Source organism: Hakea prostrata, chromosome 9 (genome assembly GCF_041222555.1).
Source record: "Hakea prostrata isolate BN-2017 chromosome 9, UWA_Hpros_2, whole genome shotgun sequence".
Taxonomy (NCBI): domain Eukaryota; kingdom Viridiplantae; phylum Streptophyta; class Magnoliopsida; order Proteales; family Proteaceae; genus Hakea; species Hakea prostrata.
Genome location: NC_142608.1, coordinates 9019234 through 9042973, shown reverse-complemented (window position 1 = coordinate 9042973; position 23740 = coordinate 9019234). Strand labels below are relative to the sequence as shown.

Genomic DNA, 23740 nt, shown 5'->3' with positions numbered 1-23740 from the left:
TTCAATGAAAATTTGAAAATTTCAAGGGGTTGTAACTTACTAGACTTATGGTTAGGATATGGATATAGTGGACCATATGATGGTTCATCTGTTGATTCTAGTTTCATGTTTGCATATGGGTATTGGGGGTTGTGGAAAATCTTAGGATCATATCATAATATTTTATTAGTATCTTTAATTTAAGTAGATCAGATTGTAATATTCTATTACAAGTATTTTTCTTATTATTGCAATCTTCTATTCTAGGTAGATTTCTCATTGATTGTATTCTTTTATTCTAGGTAGATTTCTCATTGATTGCAATCTTCTATTCTAGGTAGATTTCTCATTTATTCTAATCTTCTAGGTAGGATATTTTTTCTTATTCTGTAGATAGTAGCTGTATAGGATATCTTCCTATTCTGTAGATGGCAGCTGTATAGTTTCTTTCTTATTTCATAGATAGCAGCTGTGTGTATATTGATTGTAAAGTTCTGAATAATATACTGAAGAATCAAACATTTCAATTCCTATTTCGTCATGGCATCAGAGCCAACCAATCTTGGGATTGCTGTCCAGCTTTCAGGCCTTTATTGCCTTTAATCTCTGGTGTTTCCGCCACACAAAGATTATTCTTCCTTTGGCCTTTATCGCCATTCTTTATTCAGCTCTGTTCTGTTTATTTTTCCTTACCTGAAAAACAGATTTTTTATTTCTCCGCCTTATCTGTCATTCTATTGCATCTTTGGTTACTGTTTCACATACTATTTTTAAGCACTTATAAAGAGTATGTCAGAACCAGGAGAGGTTACTTTTGGGACTGCATTTGATAAGACAATCAAAAATTTGTAGAATGGAGAATTGCAAAACAGAGACAATCTATGGTGTACCTACTGCAAGAAAGCTCGTCACACACGGGAAAGATGCTGGAAACTTCATGGTAAACCTCCTAGCCGACAGTGGCGGCACAAAGGAGAGCAATCTAGAAATAATGGTCAGGCGCATGTTACATCTGCACAGCAACCTGAAGCCACTAATAAAGAGGTTGCTAGCCTTAATCAGGAGGACATAGAACGTGTAAAAACTCTTTTGAGCAACCTTAACAAAAAACCAGGTACATGTTCTTTGGCATATTCAGGTGAGTTTCCACTTTCTATTGGATTAAATGTCTCTAGTAATTCTCTTCCAAGCCCCTGGATCATAGATTCAGGTGCAACTGACCACATGACACACTCACCAAATCTTTTCACCACATATTCTCCCTGTCCAAGTAGTAGGAAGATAGCTACTGCTGATGGCTCGTTAACTACTGTGGCTGGAACTAGAAATATTGAGCTCAACTCATCCCTCACCTTGAAAAATGTCCTACATGTTCCTAGACTATCTACAAATCTCATTTGTGAAGAAACTCACGCAAGATTTACATTGTAATGTAGTCTTTCACCATAGTCATTGTATATTTCAGGACAAGGATTTGGGGAGGACGATTGGACATGCTAGAGAAAGGGATGGACTCTACTACCTTGAGGCACCAAGCCAATCACATGCTACTAATGGTAATCCTTCTCAAACCAATAAAGAAAAAAATCTGGCTTTACCATCACAGACTTGGACATCCTTCCTTTAGGGTAATCAGTCTTTTGTTTCCTTCTTTGTTTCAAGGCATACATGTCGATGAGTTTCATTGTGATGTCTGTGAGCTTGCAAAACACAAGCGTGTACCACTTCCTTTAAGCAAGAAAAGAAGTTCCATCCCCTTTTATCTCATTCATAGTGATATTTGGGGTCCTTCTAGAGTTCCTAATGTGGTCTGGGGCTAGGTGGTTCGTGTCATTCATTGATGATTGCACTCGTGTCTCATGGATTTTTCTACTAAAAAACAAATCCGATGTTAGTTGTGTTCTTCCCAACTTCCATTCCATGGTTAAAAACCAATTTGGAGTTAGTATAAAAAGATTTAGATCTGATAATGCCAGAGACTATTTCAATCAAATTCTAACTCCATTCTTTCAAAGGGAGGGAATTATACATGAGTCATCGTGCGTTGATACCCCACAACAAAACCGAGTAGCTGAACGGAAAATGGCCACCTTCTTGATGTAACTAAAGCCTCGCTATTCCAATACAATGTGCCTAAGTCATTTTGGGGGGAAGCAGTCCTCACAACAACTCATCTCATAAATCGGCTGCCTTCGAGAGTCTTAGGATTCAAGAGTCCAATGGATGTCCTTTCCCAGTTCTACCCAAACCTACAAACGACAAATAACCTTGTTCCTCGAATTTTTGGGTGTCTCATTTGTTCATATTCATGGACCACGTCGGGGTAAATTAGATCCTAGAGCACTCAAATGTTTATTTGTAGGATATTCCTCCACTCAAAAGGGCTATAAGTGCTATCACCCTCCTTAAAAAAGGTTCTATGTTTCCATTGATGTCACTTTTCATGAACATAAGTCTTATTTTTCCACACCTCATCTTTAGGGGGAGCATTCAATCTTGGAAGATAAGAATGGGAATTCCTTACTTGACTTAGAGTTCACTCCCAAATACTTCACTATGTCACCTGAGTCAAACTGTGAACAACCTAAACTTGTGTCAGACTCGCCTATGTCAAACTGTGAATAACATGAACATATGTCAAACTTTGAAATGAATGAGCCTATTTCTGATATTGAGCATGTGAGATTTGGCAAAGGAAAGGTGTTCTCAAGGAAGAAGAATCTTGTTCCAGAATTAGTGCAAGCTCAAGACTCCAATCCAAATTCTGGAAATGAGGTACAAATGACTAATCCTTCACTACAAACCGAATATGATGTGCCCATAGATAGTAATGAACTAGACCATCCTATTGCTAGTAGGAAAGGCACTAGAGAATGCACAATGAAACCCATGTACCCTCTTGCCCAATTCTTGTCCTTTAAACATTTCCCCCATCTCATAGAGCCTTTCTGGTAAGTTTAAACACTATTGCCATTCCTAACACCGTATTTGAGGCTTTATCCAATAAGGAGTGGAAGCAAGCTATGAATGTGGAGATGGAAGCATTAGAAAGCAATGGAACGTGGGAACTTGTAAGATTACCAGAAGGGAAGAAACCTGTGGGGTGCAAATGGGTATATACATTGAAGTATCGAGCAAATGGATCTTTAAAAAGGTACAAAGCAAGGTTGGTAGCCAAGGGCTGCACCCAGACTTACGGGATTGACTACCTTGAAATATTTGCTCCAGTTGCAAAAATGAATACTGTCAGAATCTTACTATCCTTGGTGGCAAATTATGGTTGGGACTTGCAACAGTTTGATGTTAAAAATGCATTCTTGCATGGTGAACTAAAGGAAGAAATTTACATGGAGGTTCCACCGGGTTATGAGAAGGATTTAGCTGCTAATATTGTATGCAAGTTAAAAAAGGCCTTATATGGACTCAAACAGTCACCGCGGGCATGGTTTGGCAGATTTACTAAAGTCATGATTAGTATGGGTTACAAGCAAAGTCAAGGAGACTATACATTGTTCATCAAGCACTCATCATCTGGGGGAGTCACGGCACTACTTGTGTATGTTGATGACATAATAGTGACAGGAAATGAAGAAAAAGAGAAACAAAATTTGACTCAATGCTTGGCTAAGGAATTTGAGATCAAGGTTTTAGGAAGATTAAAATACTTCCTTGGCATTGAAGTTGCTCACTCTCAACAAGGCATTTTCATCTCTCAACAGAAGTATATCACTGATCTCCTTAAAGAAATAGGAATGGCCGCGTGTAAACCAGCAAGCACTCCAATAGATCCCAACAGTAAACTTGGGAATGCAGAAGAAGATGTTGTTGTGGACCGAGAGATGTATCAAAGACTAGTAGGAAGACTAATCTACTTGTCTCACACAAGGCCAGACATAGCATATGCAGTTAGTGTAATCAGCCAATTCATGCACAGTCCAAAGGAAATTCACTTGCATGAAGCTCACCGTGTGCTACAATATTTAAAAGGGACGCCAGGGAGAGGCCTTTTATTTAGAAGGAATAAAGGAATGATACTAGAAGCATACACTGATGCTGATTATGCAGGGTCAGCAGTAGATAGAAGGTCGACCACAAGATATTGCACATTTCTTGGTGGCAATCTTGTGACATGGAGGAGCAAGAAGCAGAATGTTGTGGCTCGGTCAAGTTTAGAAGCCGAATTTCGTGCAATGGCTCAAGGAATATGTGAATTACTTTGGTTGAAGATTATCTTAGAAGACCTAAAGGTTAAATGGGGTGGACCAATGAGACTCTATTGTGACAACAAATCAGCAATCAGTATAGCACATAACCCTGTTCAACATGACCGAACCAAGCACATTGAGATTGACAGACACTTCATCAAAGAGAAGCTGGATAGCGGACTGATTTGTACGCCGTATGTGTCTACACATAGTCAACTTGATGATGTACTTACTAAAGGATTGAGCAGCTCAGCCTTTCAAAAATGCATATCCAAGCTGGGAATGGAGAATGCCTATTCACCAGCTTGAGGGGTAGTGTGGAAAATCTTAGAATCATATCATAATATTTTATTAATATCTTTAATCTAAGTAGATCAGATTGTAATATTCTATTACAAGTATTTTTCTTATTATTGCAATCTTCTATTCTAGGTAGATTTCTCATTGTTTATAATCTTCTATTCTAGGTAGATTTCTCATTGATTGTAATATTCTATTCTAGGTAGATTTCTCATTTATTCTAATCTTCTAGGTAGGATATTTTTTCCTATTCTGTAGATAGTAGCTGTATAGGATATCTTCCTATTCTGTAGATGGCAGTTGTATAGTTTCTTTCCTATTTCATAGATAGCAGCTGTGTATATATTGATTGTAAAGTTCTGAATAATATACTGAAGAATCACAAACATTTCAATTCCTATTTCGTCGGGGGTGGATCAGGTGCATCATTTATGGACTCCATCTTTGGATATCCATCAAGACTAGCATAGCTAGTTATGCTAGTTCTGCAACCCAGTTATAGTCCATGGCCGTACTACACATTCTTTAGGGTAGGATATCTACGTTATGTTGATGATGCTACCTATAAAAGGGCAGCAACGGATTACATGGATAACTTTGTCTGTACCATGTCATGGCCTGGTTATCTCCATTATTCGGAGTACTTTATGACTCAGTGGATGGATTAAGGCTGACACCACTTCTATTAGACTAGACTAGGTCTCGCTCATGTTGTATATTTGTTATTGTGGACTTGATATCTTATATGATGCATCATTCATTCATTCATTGTAATTGATTCATTTATTGTTATACATCATTCATTGTAATTTTTAACCAAGTATTGAGTTTTACACTTCTACTTGTATATTGAATTCTACTTTCTTGTATTTATTGTTGCATTTAATAAAAATTTTGGTATTCTCTTACATAATATCCATATTTGCAACAACAAGCAACAATAAGCCTTAACCCAACTAAATGGGGTCGACTACATGGATTCTTGCCTTCCAATCAATTTGGTTTGAGGCCATGCTAGATACAAGGCCTAAGCTATGCATATCCTTTCTTACCATTTCACTTAAGGTTATTTTAGGTCTACCCCTAGCTCTTCTAGTTCCTTCAATCGGATTATATCATTTCTCAGTACAGGGACATTTATAGGTCTCCGTTGAACATGGCCGTGCCACCTCAAATGACATTCCCGAAGTTTATCACTTATGGGAGCAACTCCCAAACCAACTCTATAGAGCAACCTCCTGGGTTTGTTGCTCTGGGGGAGAACAATTTAGTATGTCACCTGAAGAAGTCATTGTCTGAGCTAAAACAGTCACCACATCCATGGTTTGCTGGTTTTTTTTTTCTTCTGTGGTTACATATTTTTGGTTTGACTTGCTGTGTGAGTGATCACTTAGTGTTTTTTTCAGCCAGTGTAGTACAAGGAAGATAGTTCTTGTTGTGTATGTGGACAACATTATCATTATTAAAGATGATTTAGCTGGCATTGATGCGTTGAAGACTTATTTGCATAAACAATTTAGACCAAAGACTTGGGAAGACTCAAGTATTTCTAGGTTATAGAAGTGGCTCAGTCCAAGAAAGGATCGTTTTATCAATTATCACAAAAGTTTGTGATTAATTTACCATTAGAATAGGCATGCTTGGTTCAAAGCCTTTGGATACCCCAACGGATCCAAATTTAAAACCTATGCATGAAGATGGAATAACTCTTCATGATCCAGAGAAGTATCGAAGGTTGGTAGGAAAACTTATTTATTTGGCTATGACTTGACTCATGGAAATAATTTCGGTTGAAATTACCGAAATTTTGACCGAAATATCCGCAAAGTTTGAAAACGAATGAAACTCCAAGGATTTCCTGAAAGTTCAAAGTTTTGACCGAAATTTTGGAAATTTCCACCATTTCGCAAGTTTCGACCAAATTTTTCATGTTTCAACACTAAAACTTGCTTTTCCCTGGTTTTTGTTAATTCCTATCCCATTTTCACCTAATTTCCACAACTACTTTGCCTTCAAACACCTCTTTTGCTCCTTTTTTACCTTCAAACATCTTTTAAGCCCATGATAGTTATTCATGGGCTTAAACCCAAACTACAAAGGAAACTTGTTGGCAACAGAATGGAAGTATGAGCCATACCCAACAGTTCCAAATTCCATTTTTTCATTTTTGTTTTCTTCAAGCCTTAAATGATCTTCTATTGCTTTGAAATTAATTTAGGTTTAGTTTTTGATATGTGATTGTGTTAAACTTATATTTTGATTATTTCAATTATTTTTTTAATTTTTTGATCTTAAAAACAATTTTCTAAATTTCAAAACACATATGTATACATGATGTATGGGCTTGAACTTAATACATGTGAGACACCATCACTTGATCTAGTTGGTCATTGTATTTTGTTGACTTGTTGTATATATAACCATTCTATCTGTCTATCAAACACTTCATGTATGCTGATAATTCTATGCAGGTATGCAATACAATTTGTACTTGTCGGAACCAATCATTTGTTAGTATACTTGAATGATAACTTTTGAGTGGTCTTTTTGGCACAAAAATACTATTTCCATTATGTTTGTTATGCTTCAAATAGGTAGAAGGCGGGAAATCAAATGAAATGGAGGTCATATAAGGCCTGAAACCTAGGGTTGAAATTAAAAAAAAAAAAAAGGGTACTAGGTTTCCACTGAAATTTTGGTCGAAACCTGAAAATTTCAGTTTTTGCTTGGCCAAAACTTAGGTTTCGACCGAAATTTTCTCCATGACTTGCCTTGATATTGCCTTTTTCGTCAATGTTGTAATTAGCTTTTTTTTGGTCATCAAACTACTCATTTGGATGCAGTTGGGGACATATTGAGGTATCTTAAGAGAGCCTTTGGTCATGGGTTCCTCTACGTAGATCGTTGTCACAAGAGAACCGAAGGATTTTCTGATGTTGTTTAGGTGATGGTTCACTTATTGATAGGAGGTCTACATAGGCTATTGTACCTTGGTTGGAGGGAATCTTGTGTCTTGGAAGAGTAAGTAGCAAGTAGTGGTTGGCCGATCCCGTGTAGGGTTAAGAGTATTGAGCTGTAGGACTTGTCACTTGTGAGCTGATGCAGATTAGGTAGTTCTTGAGGAGCTTGGCTTTGTTCATTCTTTATAAGTCTCTTATGTCTCTGTGGTGTGATAATCATGCTACTACTATTCACATGGTGCCCAATCCTATCTTTCATGAGCTTACGAAACATATTGAAGTGGACTTCCATGAGAAGCTGCAACAAAGACTGATCCCTTCTTGTCATGTTCGAATTGGAGAAAGCTGACTGATTTATTTGCAAAATCTTTAGGGGCTGAAAGAGTGAATTATATTTGTAACAAGTTGGGAATGTTTAATGTTTATTCTCCAACTTGAGGGGGATCCTTAAGGCAAATTAGGAATAGATTTATGACTCTAGCTTGCTTTAGGTAGCTTATAGAGGCCTTATAGGGTTATTGGATGGTGTAATCTGGCTCTTGAGCCGGAATCAGTCAATGGTAACCGACTAGTCACATTACTCTTTTCCGACATATCTCTGTTCGAATCGAAAGTTCCTCTCTTTGTTGGAAAAAAGTCAGCTCTTCAGTCTACTATATAAGATAGAAGGACCCAGTGAACTCCTGTTATTCTAATTGCGACTTGGTAACCCAGTTCCCTATGTATGTACACATCGATGGTCTCTCACTAAAATCAAGTACTTGCGGACATCATTCAGCCTCCTTTCAAGGGCAGGGAGGCCTTCACTTGCTGTACTCCCTCCTCACTTGGCCCTGACAATGAAGCAAGAATTGAATCAATTACTTGTTTCAGTCAGCTTGCGCTTTTAGCTAAGATGCGAAAAATGAACCATTCAGAAGATTAGATGGCATCTTCACTTCTATTTCAGGTGGATCTGTCTCGACTGGACCATGCACTGGTACCTTGCAATGCTTTCAAAACTGTTAAGGGGTACTTTCTTGAATAAGGAGCTGGTAGAAAGACTTGGCCAGAACTACTTGTCCCAGGGGAAGGGCTAAGATCTTCTTTCTGAGAAGACAGCTGTAATCATTTTTTAGGCTGAAGGATGGACTTCTTTGCTGCAAGACCCCAACGACTAACCTACGGGTTGGGCATTTTCGGGTGTAATTCTCTGATAGGCCCTTAATAACCAAGGTGTACAAAGGTAGAAATAAGAGGGAGAAGACAGCAGTAGCAGCTGGTGCAGGGGAGAATACAGCAACACTCGCAACAAGGGAAAGGGAGAGGACAAGTGGCAATCACTTAGTGGACTGCCATCACTATTCTGTTATGGGCAGAGGGACAGAAATGACATCCAGGTGGCAAAAGAACATTGGTTAAGAGAGTAAGAGTTTGTTAGAGTTTTTACGCAGACTGGAGGGGGGGAATATATCCAGAGAGTGAGAGAGAGATGGGAGAGGAGAAAAGATACAAGCAAGTGCTTGTGGGAGAGGGAAGACCTCTGGGAGGAATTAGCTAGCCATCGGCTGTTCTAGCTGATCTGAGTCTTAGTTAGTTTTATCTTATTTCAGAAGAGTTTATCAGTAGTATAATCAATCTTAATTCAGCAGCTATATCCATATCAGAGTTGCTGTTATGCTGTTCTGAGTATTCTTCTGTTATGCTATTCTGAATTCATAGGTTTCTGTTATTGAAGTTTAACAGAGATATTGAAAGAAAAGAAAGAACAGAGTTATATGTTGCTGTTTGTATTGAAGCTGTAGTCATTCATTGTTGTCAGTAAGCTATCGATTGGATTAAGAACCAAGATTGAGAGGGTCCTATCATTCTCCTTTGTTTTTTTCCTATAAATAAAATGTTGGGTCTTTGAGTTCCTCACAACGGAAGTTAGGTGTCCGAAATCTCTCTCAATTTCTCCCCTTCTCCTTCCTTTCAGCTCTCTTTTAGCTCTGTTCTTAATTAACACTGGTTATTTGGAAAACTTCTCCACATGAAGCACCCTTTTACTACCAGTGTTTTCCTAGAGCTCCCTGGTAAATAAGATGCTACAATATAAAGTATTCTATAGTTTCGTATTGACAATAAAGTATATGATAGAATTCTATAGATTTGTATTGCCAACAAATTAGATTAATCTTTGGCTGTACATTAGTTTTTAGTTTTGAGTTTTGACTGATCTGCGAATGTCTCCTTCATGATTTGCCATTCTTTGCAGCTTATCCTAATTATTTTCCTTTCATTGGTAACAAAAAGATTGGTATTTCACTTGGTCTCTGCACGAATTCTTGCTAACACAGCTTTTCATGTTTTTTCAAGGATCCCTATATATACTGCTGGGATGTGCGCAATACAACTGGCATCGTGTACAAGTAAGTGTAATTCTCTTCCTGACATCACTTATTACTGTCACCTTTTTGTTATTTTTTATTCTTGATTAAGTTTGTATTAATAGGAATTAGGAACCAAAAACAAATAAGGCAGCTTCTAAGAACCCACAAATTGGATGCCGGGGGGAGAAACTCTTAAGCGTTGAATTAGCGTATTTGTTGGTTATATTTGAATTTTAAGAAGATTGAGTTCATTTGTTCCTTTTTTCTTTTGTGGTAAATAAAGATAAATTGTACAAGAGGATGATGTCTGTCCCTTGTTTGATTCTATGGCAAAGAATCTCCCATAGTACTGGTAGTCATGAGGCCTTCTTGGTTGACAGTTCCAATTGATCGGGTTGGAAGAATAGGAATAGACTCCCCTACTTTGAGTTAGTCCATTGGAATCTAAACCTAATTGTCTGCGAAAGATCCCTATTTTGTTTGATTCCAAGGATTTAATTTGTTAAACCATTGGTTTGAGCTACAGGCCTGGTTTAATAATTTTAAGTGATGCTCAAAATAATGGTGGAGATTTGATGGGTATGATTGGCTGCAACCCTGTGGCTGGAAGCACAAGAAGCACCCATGCAAGTCCGTAGAGGATTTGTATCCCTCTTTCACACCTTTCTTGTTTTTAAAAACCTACTAAAAGTGATTGTGTGATTTTTTTCCTTTTCTAACATCATTATTTAGTTTTCCCTTCGCTTTTTTGTTCTTCCTTGCAATCCTTTTCTCCATGAGGATGTACAATGTGTGGGAGAGTTTTTTAATTAATACACATAATTGCAATTTAATAACTTTTTCGTCCAGTTTTTTGTTTATAGAATCTGCTATTCAATAAAAATGAGTTACTAAAAAGAGAGGTAGCCATCATATTTAATTAATCAAACGGATACATCTGAGAAAAGGATATAGAGATGGACTTTTAAGAGGTGAACATGAAAAGGGCCAACAATAAATTATCTGTTTCTCTTTTATTTTTTAAACGTTCAGAGGTGTTTTATATTGCTATGCGAAGTTTCTTTTGAAAACATTTGTAAAATATTTGGTTTAGTAATGAGTAGATTTTTCTCCCCCCCCCCCCCCAACTCCAATGAAAGTCATTGTAGACTTCTAATTTAATATGTTGAAAAAAATTAGGTTTTTATTTAAAAAAAAAAAATGATTTGTAGTCTTGATTTTATTTATCATGTGAAAATTTTGATAGAGAGAGAGTGTGGGGCTTGAGGACTTAGGATCCGGCACTACATGATGCTTTGGACTCCACCACCAGCACCAGCACCGTCATTACCATCATCACCATGAGTGCCTCCAGCACTACTAGTCTCAGCTCTTGTAGTAGCGGAGTCTCCACTATCATCCCTTATATGAGTCCTTGACCTGACTAGGAGGTTGGGTCTTGTTTAGATCTTGTCCAAGAATAATAGGCTAAGCCTCATTCTCATTGTCATCACCCGGATCCATGGATCCACAGTGGGAGATCTCGCGAGATATCTTGTTTTTTCACATAGGTGAGACGGGATGGAGGTCGAGAGCAGAGAATTGAGATATCTCACCTTGGATCTCGCTGGAACTCTCAATTTTTGCCTTTTTTTGTGGATTTCGGCTTGATTTTCACTTGCAACTACTCCACATCTACAACATCGAAGGAAGATCCATCATTCTCTGCTTGTCTTATGAACTTATGATTTAATGATTTATATAGAACTTCTAATGGTTGTATAACTTTATTATTCTATTCTTGAAAATTGAGATTGTGATACTCATATGGATGAAATTTTAATAACATTTAGGTTACTTGATGCATTTGATACAATTTGCTTTTCATTTATATGCCTTAAAAGGTTCTATATTATATGTTGTATAACATTACATTTCTTAATCCTACAACATTTCGGTTTCACACTATGGGTAGACTTAGAAATCATATATAGGGTTGTTTTTTGACAAATCCAAGGCCACCAATGTGTTCAAAATGCCTATAATAAGCTAAATACTAAGTTCAACTCAATTGAGACCCTAAAACCCCCCACCGAGATGGGCCACCGAGTTGACACCAAAAAATTGTATATCTCGACCGAGTTCTCACCGAGATGGTTGAGATCTCGGTTTTTCAAGGTGGTGAGATCTCGCTCAAGAGCGAGATCTTCTACCATGCATGGATCAATCCTCATCAGCGACATTAGCTCCACCTCCTTGAGAGGAACACCCGTTGCCTCTCGAGCATGTACCCGACCCTTATTTGCCATGAACTCATCTACATCAATCTCGGCTCTTGAGCTATAGTAGGGTCAAGCCTCCCTCTAGGCCGATCCAGTAGTGGTTCACCTTTGTTCCTCACCCAATCCACAATAGGTCATCATCATCAAAGTCCACCTGAGAGGCATCGTCTAGATCAATGGTATCCCTTTGCCCGTTGTCCTTAAGCCTATCTGTATTTGGTGGAGCCTCAAACTCATGTTGTAGTGCATATAGACCAAGTCTAAAATTTAAGTTTGACATCACAATATCAAGGTTCAGATTTAGGTTTTCATCAACCTTAAGCCTTTACATTGTAACTGAACCCTTATTACCCTCTTTTCAAACCTAAAACCCTGCCGGCATGGTTTTGAGAAATCCTAATTTTGCCTGTTGATTCATTAATTGATCCTGAAAGCTGGTCCTCATCCTTTGGGGCTACCAAGTGGTTTCAGAGCTATGGATGAGTCAGCAAGAGCTAAAGCCTTAGAGAATATACATTTGCCCTAGCAAGTGTGCTAGTACATGTACAAGGTATGTCAACTAGGATGGATCAACTAAAACAGCCATGTGAAGAAGAATTGCCTCTTCCTCCACCCCGTGAGTAAATTCCCTTAAGAGTCATTCCCTCTTTGTGGAGAAACTAGTAGAAATCAACAGAGGTACAGGGAAGATGGTTACAGTGAAGAAAGAAACAGGTTTGGTCATACCAGAAAATCCAGGTATGAGAATCCCTTGCATGACAGGTTGAAGGTGAAGAAAGGCTACATGGAGGACCTCATCATCACTCACAACCCACCTGGAGGAGTTCATCAAGTCTTACTACTTTGGTGGATATGACTGGAGGAGATACAACAATTAGGGTTTTGACTACTAGAGGAATCCACCACCTACCAAACCATTCACATTTGCCTCCGCCTCCAAAATTTCTCCAGGAAATACTAATCCTCCGAGGACAGACTACAAGGGAAAATGCTCTACATCAGCAGTGGCAGCCAGATGAGTGTTCTACTGCCATCAGCAAGGACACCGTGCCAAAGACTGTCCTTGAAAGAAAGGAATTGCCATCTTTGGCACCAGCCACCAACACGTTAAAAATGAAGTCATGTGTCCACTTCTAGATGCTGAAGAAGAATAGCTGGACCAAGGTTTAAAGTATCGGTATGGAGTATCGTATCGGTCAGGTAATTTTAAGAGACGTGTCATCTTGTATCGATTATTCTATTGTATTGGCCAATACCTTTTAATGCATCCAATTTGTGCCCTATAAAAAAAGAGGGATATATCGTCGGTTGTATTATACGGATACGTATTGGCTAGTGTCATATCCAAGGTTCAGATTTAGGTTTTCATCAACCCTAAGCCTCTACTCTATAACTGAACTCTAATTACCCTCTTTTCAAGCCCTAAAACCCCTTAACAACCCCTGACACTCCAACCGCAGGGTTTTGAGAAATCCTAATTTTGCCTGTTGATCCATAAATTGATCCTGGAAGTCAAGCCCTCATCCTTTGGAGCTACACCACAAGCACATTTAGTGGAGTAATGTTTTGGTTGGAGAGAAGTTTAAAGAACATCTTTCAACTGTCTCCTTTTATTTGTCCTCTTATTGTGTTGTTGAAATATGTGCTATATCTGTATGGAGGATGGGAGAATAACTAAAGTATGAGTTCTTGGTACTGTTTGATCTAGATCTGCACAAAGAAGGAATGTTGTGGGAACATTCCAGTTCTTGGCTTTGTTGTACATTGTCTGTTGACTAATGTAGTTGGTCAATTAGTTTGACCAAACTGCTGCTTCTTTCCTCATATAAGAATGAAGTGTTGAGATGGAATATTACATGTTCAAGTTCCAGCTTGTGAAGAGATATCAGATTCAAAGGTGGCAGTTGATATAATCAATGGCTCAAGGGCCGTGGAGAGCTCAGGCCATAAAGGAAGGATACTACAGGTGGAAGCGATGCTACATGATAAGGAATTTAGACATGTATGGAGATAACTAAATCAGCCAGCAGATCACATGCCAGGGGTACAGCTGAGACAAAACCAATTACAGTGGGTTGGGAAACTCTTCATTTCCCTGGGAGGGCTTGAGGATTTAGTTCAAAGCGTCTTCCTATTTGGAATACTGGTTATGCTAGTTATGCCTTGATAGGGTTGTCTCCCTTCCCCCATAAAAAAAAACCCTAAACTTTGTTTGGGGGTTATAGGAGAATTGCATCCTTATCTAATGTTCCTCTATAAATGATTACTTATCAGGAAAAGAATACTATATAACCACCAAGATCTCTAGATCCAACGTTCGCCTGACAGTGACAACTACTGCTGCACCTACAATTTATAATCTCATAAGTTGACTTTACAACCTTTACTTGCACGGCACACTAGTATGTTCAATTTTCTTATGGTCACTTTTTTGAACAAAATGATCTTGGTGCTTAAAAAAATACAAGTGTGCAGTTGCTGATTGGAACCTCCAATCAGGTTGTACAGATCATCGGAGTATACGAACCAGCGGATATTGTTTGACATTGAACCCTGTGGTAGGCATCTTGGTACAGGGGGGCAGGTAGGCTTCTATCCAATTTCCTTTAATTGGACTATATAGTTGACTTAATCAATTCAACTCTGCTACTTTTTGTTTTAGGATGGTCAGGTTCACATTTATGACCTTCAGACTGGACAATGGGTAGCAAGCTTTCAGGCTGCATCTGGTAAATCTATTTCATTACCAAACGCCAGGAAAACTCACTACTTTTTATTATTGTTGTTTTTTTTCTTCCATTGTACTTGCCAAAAAATTCTTTTTTTCTAGCAGATATATACTTGGATACCCCTTAACAACTGGTTTACTTGCCTACTCTCTAGATACTGTCAATAGTTTCTGTTTCCACCCCTTTCTACCACTGGCTGCTTCATCATCAGGGCATCGTAGATTTGTCATGCCAGATGGTTATGACGACGACTTGAGATTGACAGGTACGTTCTCAACTAGCATCGTTGGACAATTCTCTTGGATGTTCTTACCAGTTGGATATTAACAACATAATTGGACCTAAAGTTCCTTTTCATGACAAATCTTGTTCAGTCTTTTTTCTCTACATGTTTTTTGAGATTCTTGAAGACTGATCGTGGAAACTCCAGTGTTGGTTTGGGTGTGTTGACATGTTATGTCGTTAATGTGGTTCACTAGTGAATTATAGTTTTTGTTTTTACCAAGAAAAAATGGAATCCTAGTTTTGGTCTTCCAGAGCTCGCTTTCGATTGCAGCAGTTCCAACTTCATAAAGGATTCAGTGAATTAAACATGTTTTTTTTATTTAGGAAGTAAATCCTGGAGTCATTTTTTTCTTTTTCAGGTTTTGTGACATTTGGTTCAGATAACTTGTGAAGCCATTGAAGATGAGTTATTGAATGGGATGAGAAGACTACTGAAGGGTACTTCAATCTTTGAATTAGAAATGTAGTTTATTAGAAATAGTACCAGCCCTAAATACCAGATCCGAAATACACCAAATGGTCCAACTCTGGAGTTCCTAGGTCTAGATTAAACAAATCTTGGAGATACACAGCGCTCGAAAGGGATGCTGTCAAGGACTTGCATTAATTACACAAAAAGATTATGCGATGCTTGGATCCAATACAAAGAAGAAAACTTTCTGCATCAATTGAAATTGGATTTAAATAGATCAATTCCTAAACAATGTGTTTAATGCTTAATAGAAAATAAACAAGGCCAAGGGAGTCTTAAACTATAGAAAGAGAGTTTAATCTCACGAGGGGAGTAAGAGTTTAGTTCAAGAGAAGGAGGGTGTATATATCGAAAAAGGGTTGGAGGAGAGAGAATTTGGAAAGAAATATGGGAAAATTGTGGAATAATGGGACATGGAATATAAATAAAGAAAAGAAGATCGATTTAGAGGATATTGGAAAGAAAGGAAAAGGGGAAGAGGGGAGGAGAATGGGAGGAAAATAAAATTTATATACGTATTTGAAATAAAAGAGGTGGAACAAGAGAGAAGGAAAAGAAAGAGAGAGTGAGAGAGACTTTTCTTATTTTTAATTTTTCTTTTTGGTTCCTATTTTTGCTTCCTCTCTTATATTGTGGAATATCCTTTGGTTGAATCTTTCCTTTTAGCCCACTTTACGTGTATGTTAAGTTCGACTCAAATTCCTTCTTCACCATTCGGTGTTTTAGCGTTCTTTCCATTTGGTCCTTGACTGTAATTGTCTTATTTGATGCCGAGTATATACCCTTGAAAAAAGTAAACTGGTCTATGCTTGCATTTTAGCTCATTTTTCTGCCCATTTTTTGTATCTTTGCATGTTGGGTGCCAAAATCAACGTTGACTTTTAACGTGTCACATCCATTTTGCTCCAATTTAAACACTCTTCACAGCCATGAAAAGAAAGCAGGCCACTTTTTGTGTAAAATTTGCAGATTTGACTCTTGATAGTCCAGAATGGTCTCTAAGCTCATAATTAATCCTAAAACCTACAAATAACAAAAAAATACTTAAGGCAGCCCCATTCTATGTATGTAAATGCATGCTTTATGCCCTAAGGTTTCACTTGTAAATGTTTTTATCAACCATTGGTGTTTTACTGTTGCCTTGTGAGTAACTATTGACATTGCTAGTCTGTCTTCATTGGATTGATGTGCAGCTTTTATTCATGTTCTCAAATTTTATCTATTTCCTGAGTGGCCGAGTGTCTTCGTTATATAAATACTGTTTTAATGAGTAATTATTTTGTGTTCCTTTGCTTTGTTATCATTATTTTTTCCTTCCCAAACTTTGGAGATATATTGATTAACATTGCTGGCATACCATAAAACGGTTTTCTGGTTGTTAATTCGTGTGGTTACATTTTATGCAGCTGAGGAAAACTGTGCCTCTGTTTGGGGGTTTTCTTGTGCTTCAATGGCAGAGAATGGTGCTGATAGCTTCTGTAGAGATGTCCACACTGATTCTGAATGTGAATTGAACCAGAGCTCCTGATGCATGCCACATCATGTATGCATCTTTGGAACATCTTGATTAACTTGTTTGTATCCCATAGTGTAGTACTCTTTTTGGCTATTCCCATCTTGATTAATACTGTGTATATAAATACAACCAATTCATCGGCTGTATATTTGCTATTTCCCATGATATACTGAATAGCTTGTATGATGTCTTTTTGTCTCATGGTTTGTGGCAAAATTAACTCTCCACTGAGACGAAATTCGTTAAGATATTGAATGCATTTTAAATGGGTGTCCTTGTGGCACTGCCAACTTGTTTCGGAAATTTGTGAGGGGTGAAATTTATTTAGGTTGGAAAAATGCTAGCTAGACTGTCTTTTAGTCTCCATGTTTTCTTGTTTTCTGCATGAGCGTTCTGCAGCAATTAACTGTAACAGTTCTTCCAGATCTTGCCCAAAGCAGTTCTCAGCTTCGTTTTGACTCCCAGCAAAGGAGGAAGACTATGATGATAGAAGATTTAATCATAGAGTTCTCGGAAGACATTATCCATGTACCACATTGCTCTGGAAAGTGGAAACAAAGATGCAACAGAAATGAGCATTCTATCTGAAAAATGAACCCCTATGCTTTCTAGGGCTGCAACTGGGTCGGGCTGGGCCGGGCTTTTGCAATCCCAAGCCCAGCCCTATATGGTATAATTTGAGCCCATTCCTGCCCTGGCCCTAGTTCAGGGCCAATAATTATTGTCCCTGGCCCTAAGCCCTACAGGGCCAAGCCAAGCCCATTCCCGCCCTAATTGGCCCTAATTGGGCCGGGTCGGGATGGGTTGGCTTTGATTGGCCCTGATTGGCCCTAATTGGCCCTAATTGGCCCTGGCCCTGGCCCTATCCCTGGCCCTAATTGGCCCTGTCCCTGGCCCTGATTGGCCCTGACCCTGATTGGCCCTGTCCCTGGCCCTGATTGGCCCTGACCCTGATTGGCCCAGGCCCTAATTGGCCTTGTCCCTAGCTTTAATTGGCCATATTTTTGGTCGTAAATATCAAATGTAAGACAGGTAGTAATTAAAATACATATTAAAGTAATTAAATACTTAAATTCCAAACTCAATTCTGGAAAATAAAATATTAAAGATGTCAACAAATAATCCAAAACTTAGATTCAATATGTATTTAACTATTTATACCCATTTAGATTTTAGAGAAATAGAGAAATCCAAATTTCTAGGGTTTTTTAATTTGCTCTCTCTCTCTCCATTTAGATTTTAGAGAAATAGAGAAATCCAAATTTCTAGGGTTTTTAATTTGCTCTCTCTCTCTCTCTCTCTCTCTTCATTCACAACTGTTCAATAAATTGACATATTCAAAATCTTGTTAACAAGTAAATCGACAATAATTTAGTATTCAACAAAAAAAAAAGTATTTTTTTCATAGTTAAAGAAAATGGATAATTACTATTGCCCCCTTGTACTTTGATTTTATTACTAATTTATCCCCTGTACTTTTTAAAATTACTATTCCAACCTTTAACTTTGTCAACAATTACTAATGCCTCCCTACCGTTAAGCTCCGTCAGTTTACTGATGATGTGGCATCTATATATTTTTTCAAAATCCCAAAAATAACCTTGCAATTATCTTTATACTTATTTGCTCTTTTTTCAAGTTATAATACTACCCTTAATAGGAAAAAAATTAACTTTAATTTCACTTTTCTTTTTAAAAAAGAAACCACCAAATTAAGGAAAGATGTGATTTTTTTTTTCTAAAAATAAATCACCAAATAAAGGAAAGATGTAATTAAATAGAAACTAAAATATTAAGAAATATCAAATTTAATTCAAAGCTGAAAATTAAAAATCACATAATATATGCTCACCATTATGTATGTTACCAAATTTTCTATCAATTAGATCTTAAACTTCCATCATGGTGATTATGAAAAATTTAAGTGGAATGTGAAAGTTTCAACAATCATAAGTATGTGGTTCCCACGGCAAATAGACATCAAAATTAATGCTAAAAAGAGGGGGGGGAAAAAAAAGGGGGGGGGAATATAATCAAAGTAAAGGGGACAATAAATATCCCAAAAAAATGAGTAGCAAGACTGCGGATATCAAAATTTGTTAGATATCCAGAGAGAAGTAGGGATAGATGAGTACTAATTCTATAGTTTATTATTATAATATATATCCGCAAACAAACCCAAGACGTGGAAAAAAAAACCAAAAAAATAAAAAAGAGAAATTAAGAAAGAAAAGTAAATATCAAGATCAGAGCTCAACAAGTTAGTATGAAGATCAGGGTAAAATTGGGCTGATCACGCAAATAATATAAGTTAGGGGCAAAAGGGGGGGGGAGAGGGCAAAATCAAATAGATGCTTATTACATTGGTAATGAGGTTATAGTTTATTTTTATTAATTTTCTACAAAACATGATCATGTTTTTAAAATTTGACACGTGTCAAGTATCCACCTATATGTATTACAATTAATTCCTCTCAATGTGGGTGGAGGGTCCAGAGTCTTTAGACTCAAATCAGGGCCAGGATCAGGTTCAGGGCCAAGATCAGGGCCAAAATCAGGGCTAGGATCAGGGCCAAGATCAGGGCCAAAATCGGGGCTGGGTCAAGGTCAAGATCGGGGCCAAAATCGGGGCCAAAATCGGGGCTCAGGTCGGGGCCAAAATCGGGGCATGGGTCGGGGTCAAGATCGGGGCTAAAATCAAGGCTAAGATCGGTGCCAAAATCGGGGCTTGGGTCGGGGCTAAAAATCGGGGACGGGCCGGGGACGGGCTGGGCGGGCCAGAGAGTAATCCCAGGCCCGCCCTTGGCCCTAGTTCAGGGCCAGAATATTTTGGCCCTAACCCGCCCTTAGGGCCAAAATCTTTAGCCCAAGCCCTATTCGGGCTCAGGGCGGGCTTAGGGCGGGTTAGGGCCGCCAGGGCCAAACTTGCACCCCTATTGCTTTCTAACCCTTCTGGGATTTCAATGAGACCTCCCCTTACGGGTTTGGTAAGGAAGGTCTGAATCAAACACCGGAAATTCATCAACTTGTCGATTTGAACTTCAAACCTTCAGTTTTCAGAAAATCAGTTTTGGCTGTGGTTTACGAAATTATGGACTTGTTCAGATCTTGCTTGGAAGGGTGGATAAGCTTTGCCATTGAGAGGTACCCAGGTAGGTTAATATAGCTTTGTCTATAAACTGGTTCACACAATGTCAGAAAGCCACAACTTACTGCTCTCTGGGGAATTAAACGCTCATCCCTGAAGGACATTGTATCTTCAGTATGTCCCTATTGATGACCTAGTCAGTAAGGGACTCCTCTTGAATTGCTCTCTTACTGATTTTATGATTAAAGTCCCGTTAGGGTTTTTCTGTATGGCACCTTGTACTTGCGAAGATATTGATTGTGGAGTCCATTGTTGACTCTCCAAAACTGCAGTTGATGCTATAAATCTTAAAAACCTTGACGGAAAGAGCTATTCTTTTAGATTTGTTACAAAGCCTTGGAAGAATCTAAGTTAAAGGACATTCTGATTTCCCATCAACCCCTCCTTAGACCTTGAACATGGTTTCTAGCAACCCTTTTCTGGAGGCTTGAAAGGTAAGTTTATTCACTTGGAAGATTTCAAAAAACCCAGAAGTTCTCACTGATAAAGAGCTTGGAATTGTGATCGCCACAATTTGATAGGTAATGTGGTCCATGCTCAATCTGTTGATCCTTATTCGATGCCAAAACTTAAGGGTCTGTTTGGTTACATGAATCTAGAGATTTGAAATCTCTGGATTCATGAATGCGAGATTTATACTCATTTGGTTGTGAAAATCCGTAGATTCAAGAAATCTAAAAGATTCATTTATACACTACTATAAAACCGCTAAACATTTGCCCATTCACAAAAATCACGTCGACCAAATAGATTTTATTCCACACTTCAAGTTAACTAAACAGTTAATTTTATGAATTATGACTTCATAGAGTTGAAGTCTCTAGACTTATGTAACCAAATAAGCTCTAAACGAATTTAAGAGCTGGTTAAGTGCTATGCCACAATCTGGGGGAGTCTGTATGTTCTAAAATTCGTTTCTTCCTAGTATAATGGGCATGGGCTGCAGTTCAGCTTAATAACACTTGAATACCATATTTACAATCTCTACCCCTCAAAAAAATTTACATACCATATATATATATACACACACAACATGACCAAACCTTGTCACTGAGGGACCTTGTTTCAGTTAATGTGCAGGACCATCATACGATAATTCTCTCAAACGAAATTCAGCTCCTCCTCAAACCATACCCAATCGCTCCACACATCACCCACATCAACCTCCATTCCTAACCATGCATATTCTCAACGGCACAAGCAAGACCAGATGATCTTATCTTGGATCATCTCCTCCCTTTCTAAAAGTGCTCTTTCTCTTTCTCAAATCGTTGGTCTCACCACATCCCACGCTGCTTAGAATTCCCTTGAACAGACTTATGCCTCCCAATCTCAAGCCCGCATAATGCAATTGAAATACCAACTCTTGCAAATTCGCAAAGGTCACTCTTCTATGGCCGAGTATGTTTAGAAGATTAAATCTATTGTTGATCATCTTGCTGCTGTTGCTCACTCAGTTTTTTATGTTGATATTATCTTCACAATGCTTTGTGGCGTAGGCCATGAATACGAAACCTTTGCCACCTCAATTACCTCCGGTCTTGACCCTCTTCCCCTTGATGATTTCATAGGCCTTTTACTGAATCAAGAAATCTTCAAAGATCAAACAAGACAACAACTTGACTTGCCTTCATCAGAAGTTAATCTATCCACCAGATCAACCCCCCCCCCCCCCACACCCACTAACCGATATCGTGGCCCCTTTCACAGCTATGGTAGAGGACGAGCTCGAGGTTACTCCAGTCGTGGTCGACATGCAAAACATCTTCCACCTCTCCTCCCTACCCCTATGGTTGTTTGTCAGATTTGCAACAAAACTAATCATACAGCGGTGCAATGTTATTTTCACTATGCACCAGGTGACAATGCCTCCAAGCTGAATTCTTCTCCAGAAGCTTTCTTGGCAGCACCCATGGCTTCATTTGATCCTTCTTGGTACCCTGACTCAGGTGCCACTCATCATGTTACGTCCAATGTAACCCACATGGATACAACAATACCTTACCATGGTACTGATCAACTTCACATTGGTAATGGCTCAGCTCTACATTGGCGATTACAGTATTACAACAGATTTACATGGCTTTTCCCACTTCTACGTTGTTCTAATGCAATTTCAGTATTCAAGCAATTCTATTATTATGCAGCCAATGTCTTTATTCCAAGATTCAAGTTTTTCAATCTGATGGTGCGAAGGATTATGAATATTTTGATCATTTTTTTAAAGAGAATGATATATCTCATTAGTATTCATGCCCATACACTTCTAAATAGAATGGGAGAACGGAACGGAAGCATAGACATATAGTAGAAACAGGCCTCGCTCTTATAGCTCGTGCTTCAATCCCCCTTATTTTCTGGCCAACGGCCGCCTTTGAAACGGCCGTCTTCTTCATTAACAGAATGCCTACACCGATACTTGGGAATAAATCTCCATTTCAGGTGTTATATCACAAAGATCTAGATCTTTTATTTCTCATAATCTTCAGATGTGCATGTTTTCCTTGGTTACTGCCTTATAACAAAAGCAAGCTGCAATATCGCTCCAGGCAATGTATTTTTCTTGGATACAACAACTCACACAAGGGGTATATATGTTATGATCTAACTCTTAGCAGATCCTACATCTCTAGACATGTAGTTTTTTATTAAACCAAGTTTTCCTTTGCAACTCAACCTTTTAACCACCGTTCCCGCTCTCACTCCACTCCCACCATAGTTATAGCTGATAATCTCTTTTCAAATTCAAATTCAAAATTTGAAATCTCCCATCCCACCCGAAATTCCAATTCAAATTCAAATTTTTTATTTTCCCACCCCACCCGAACTTCGAATTCAAATTCAAATTTTGAACTCTCCTTTCCCAGTCGAAATTCAAATTCAAATTCAAAATTTGAAATTTCAAAAACTCTATCTCAACCTCTCACTGCACCCAAAACCCTAGCCTAGAACCCACCTGAAAACCTAGCCCAGAACCCACCCGAAACCCTTGCCCATAACTCTCCTGCACCATCCCAATCAACTCAACCTCAACCTTACCATGTGCAAACCCGATCCAAAACGGGTCATCCCAAACCCATCTCTGAACTGAACCTCCTAGTCACCTCTTTTGTGGATAATCCTGAAACAGAACCCACCTCATATACCACTGCCAGTAAAGACCCCAAATGGAGGCCTGTTATGAGTGACGAATTTGATGCTCTCTTACGTAATGGTACTTGAAGTCTAGTTCATCATCAGCCCCACATGAATTTGATTGGAAATAAATGGGTTCACAGAATCAAACGAAACAGTGATAGCTCTGTTTCACGTTATAAGGCTCATTTGGTTGCCAAGGGATTTCATCAGCGTGAAGAAATTGATTATGTTCGACATTTTTTGTGCCATTGTCAAACCTACTACCATACATTTGATTCTATCGCTAGCAGTTGCCCAAGGATGGACTATTCGCCAATTGGATGTTCAAAATGCATTTTTAAATGGTGAATTATTTGAAGAGGTTTACATGGTTCAACCACAAGGTTTCATTGATCC

At 38.4% G+C, this 23740-nt stretch overlaps 1 protein-coding gene across 4 annotated transcripts in view; it reads left to right on the top strand.

The window, feature by feature from the left end:
• The window catches only part of LOC149004527 (Transducin/WD40 repeat-like superfamily protein), a 31441-nt gene extending 13778 nt beyond the window's left edge, over positions 1-17663 (top strand). For 2 of the 4 annotated variants that reach the window (XM_089168732.1, XM_089168734.1), the window contains exons 11-15: positions 9782-9834; positions 14556-14640; positions 14719-14785; positions 14940-15050; positions 16949-17443. In XM_089168732.1, coding sequence (XP_089024858.1) covers positions 9782-9834; positions 14556-14640; positions 14719-14785; positions 14940-15050; positions 16949-17070 — 438 coding nt within the window. In that variant the 3' untranslated portion in view covers positions 17071-17443. Of the gene's footprint in view, positions 1-9781; positions 9835-14555; positions 14641-14718; positions 14786-14939; positions 15051-16948; positions 17444-17482 lie in introns of those variants that run through there. The other 2 variants (XM_089168733.1, XM_089168730.1) reach the window with 2 other exon arrangements.
• Positions 17664-23740: the final 6077 nt, after the last annotated feature.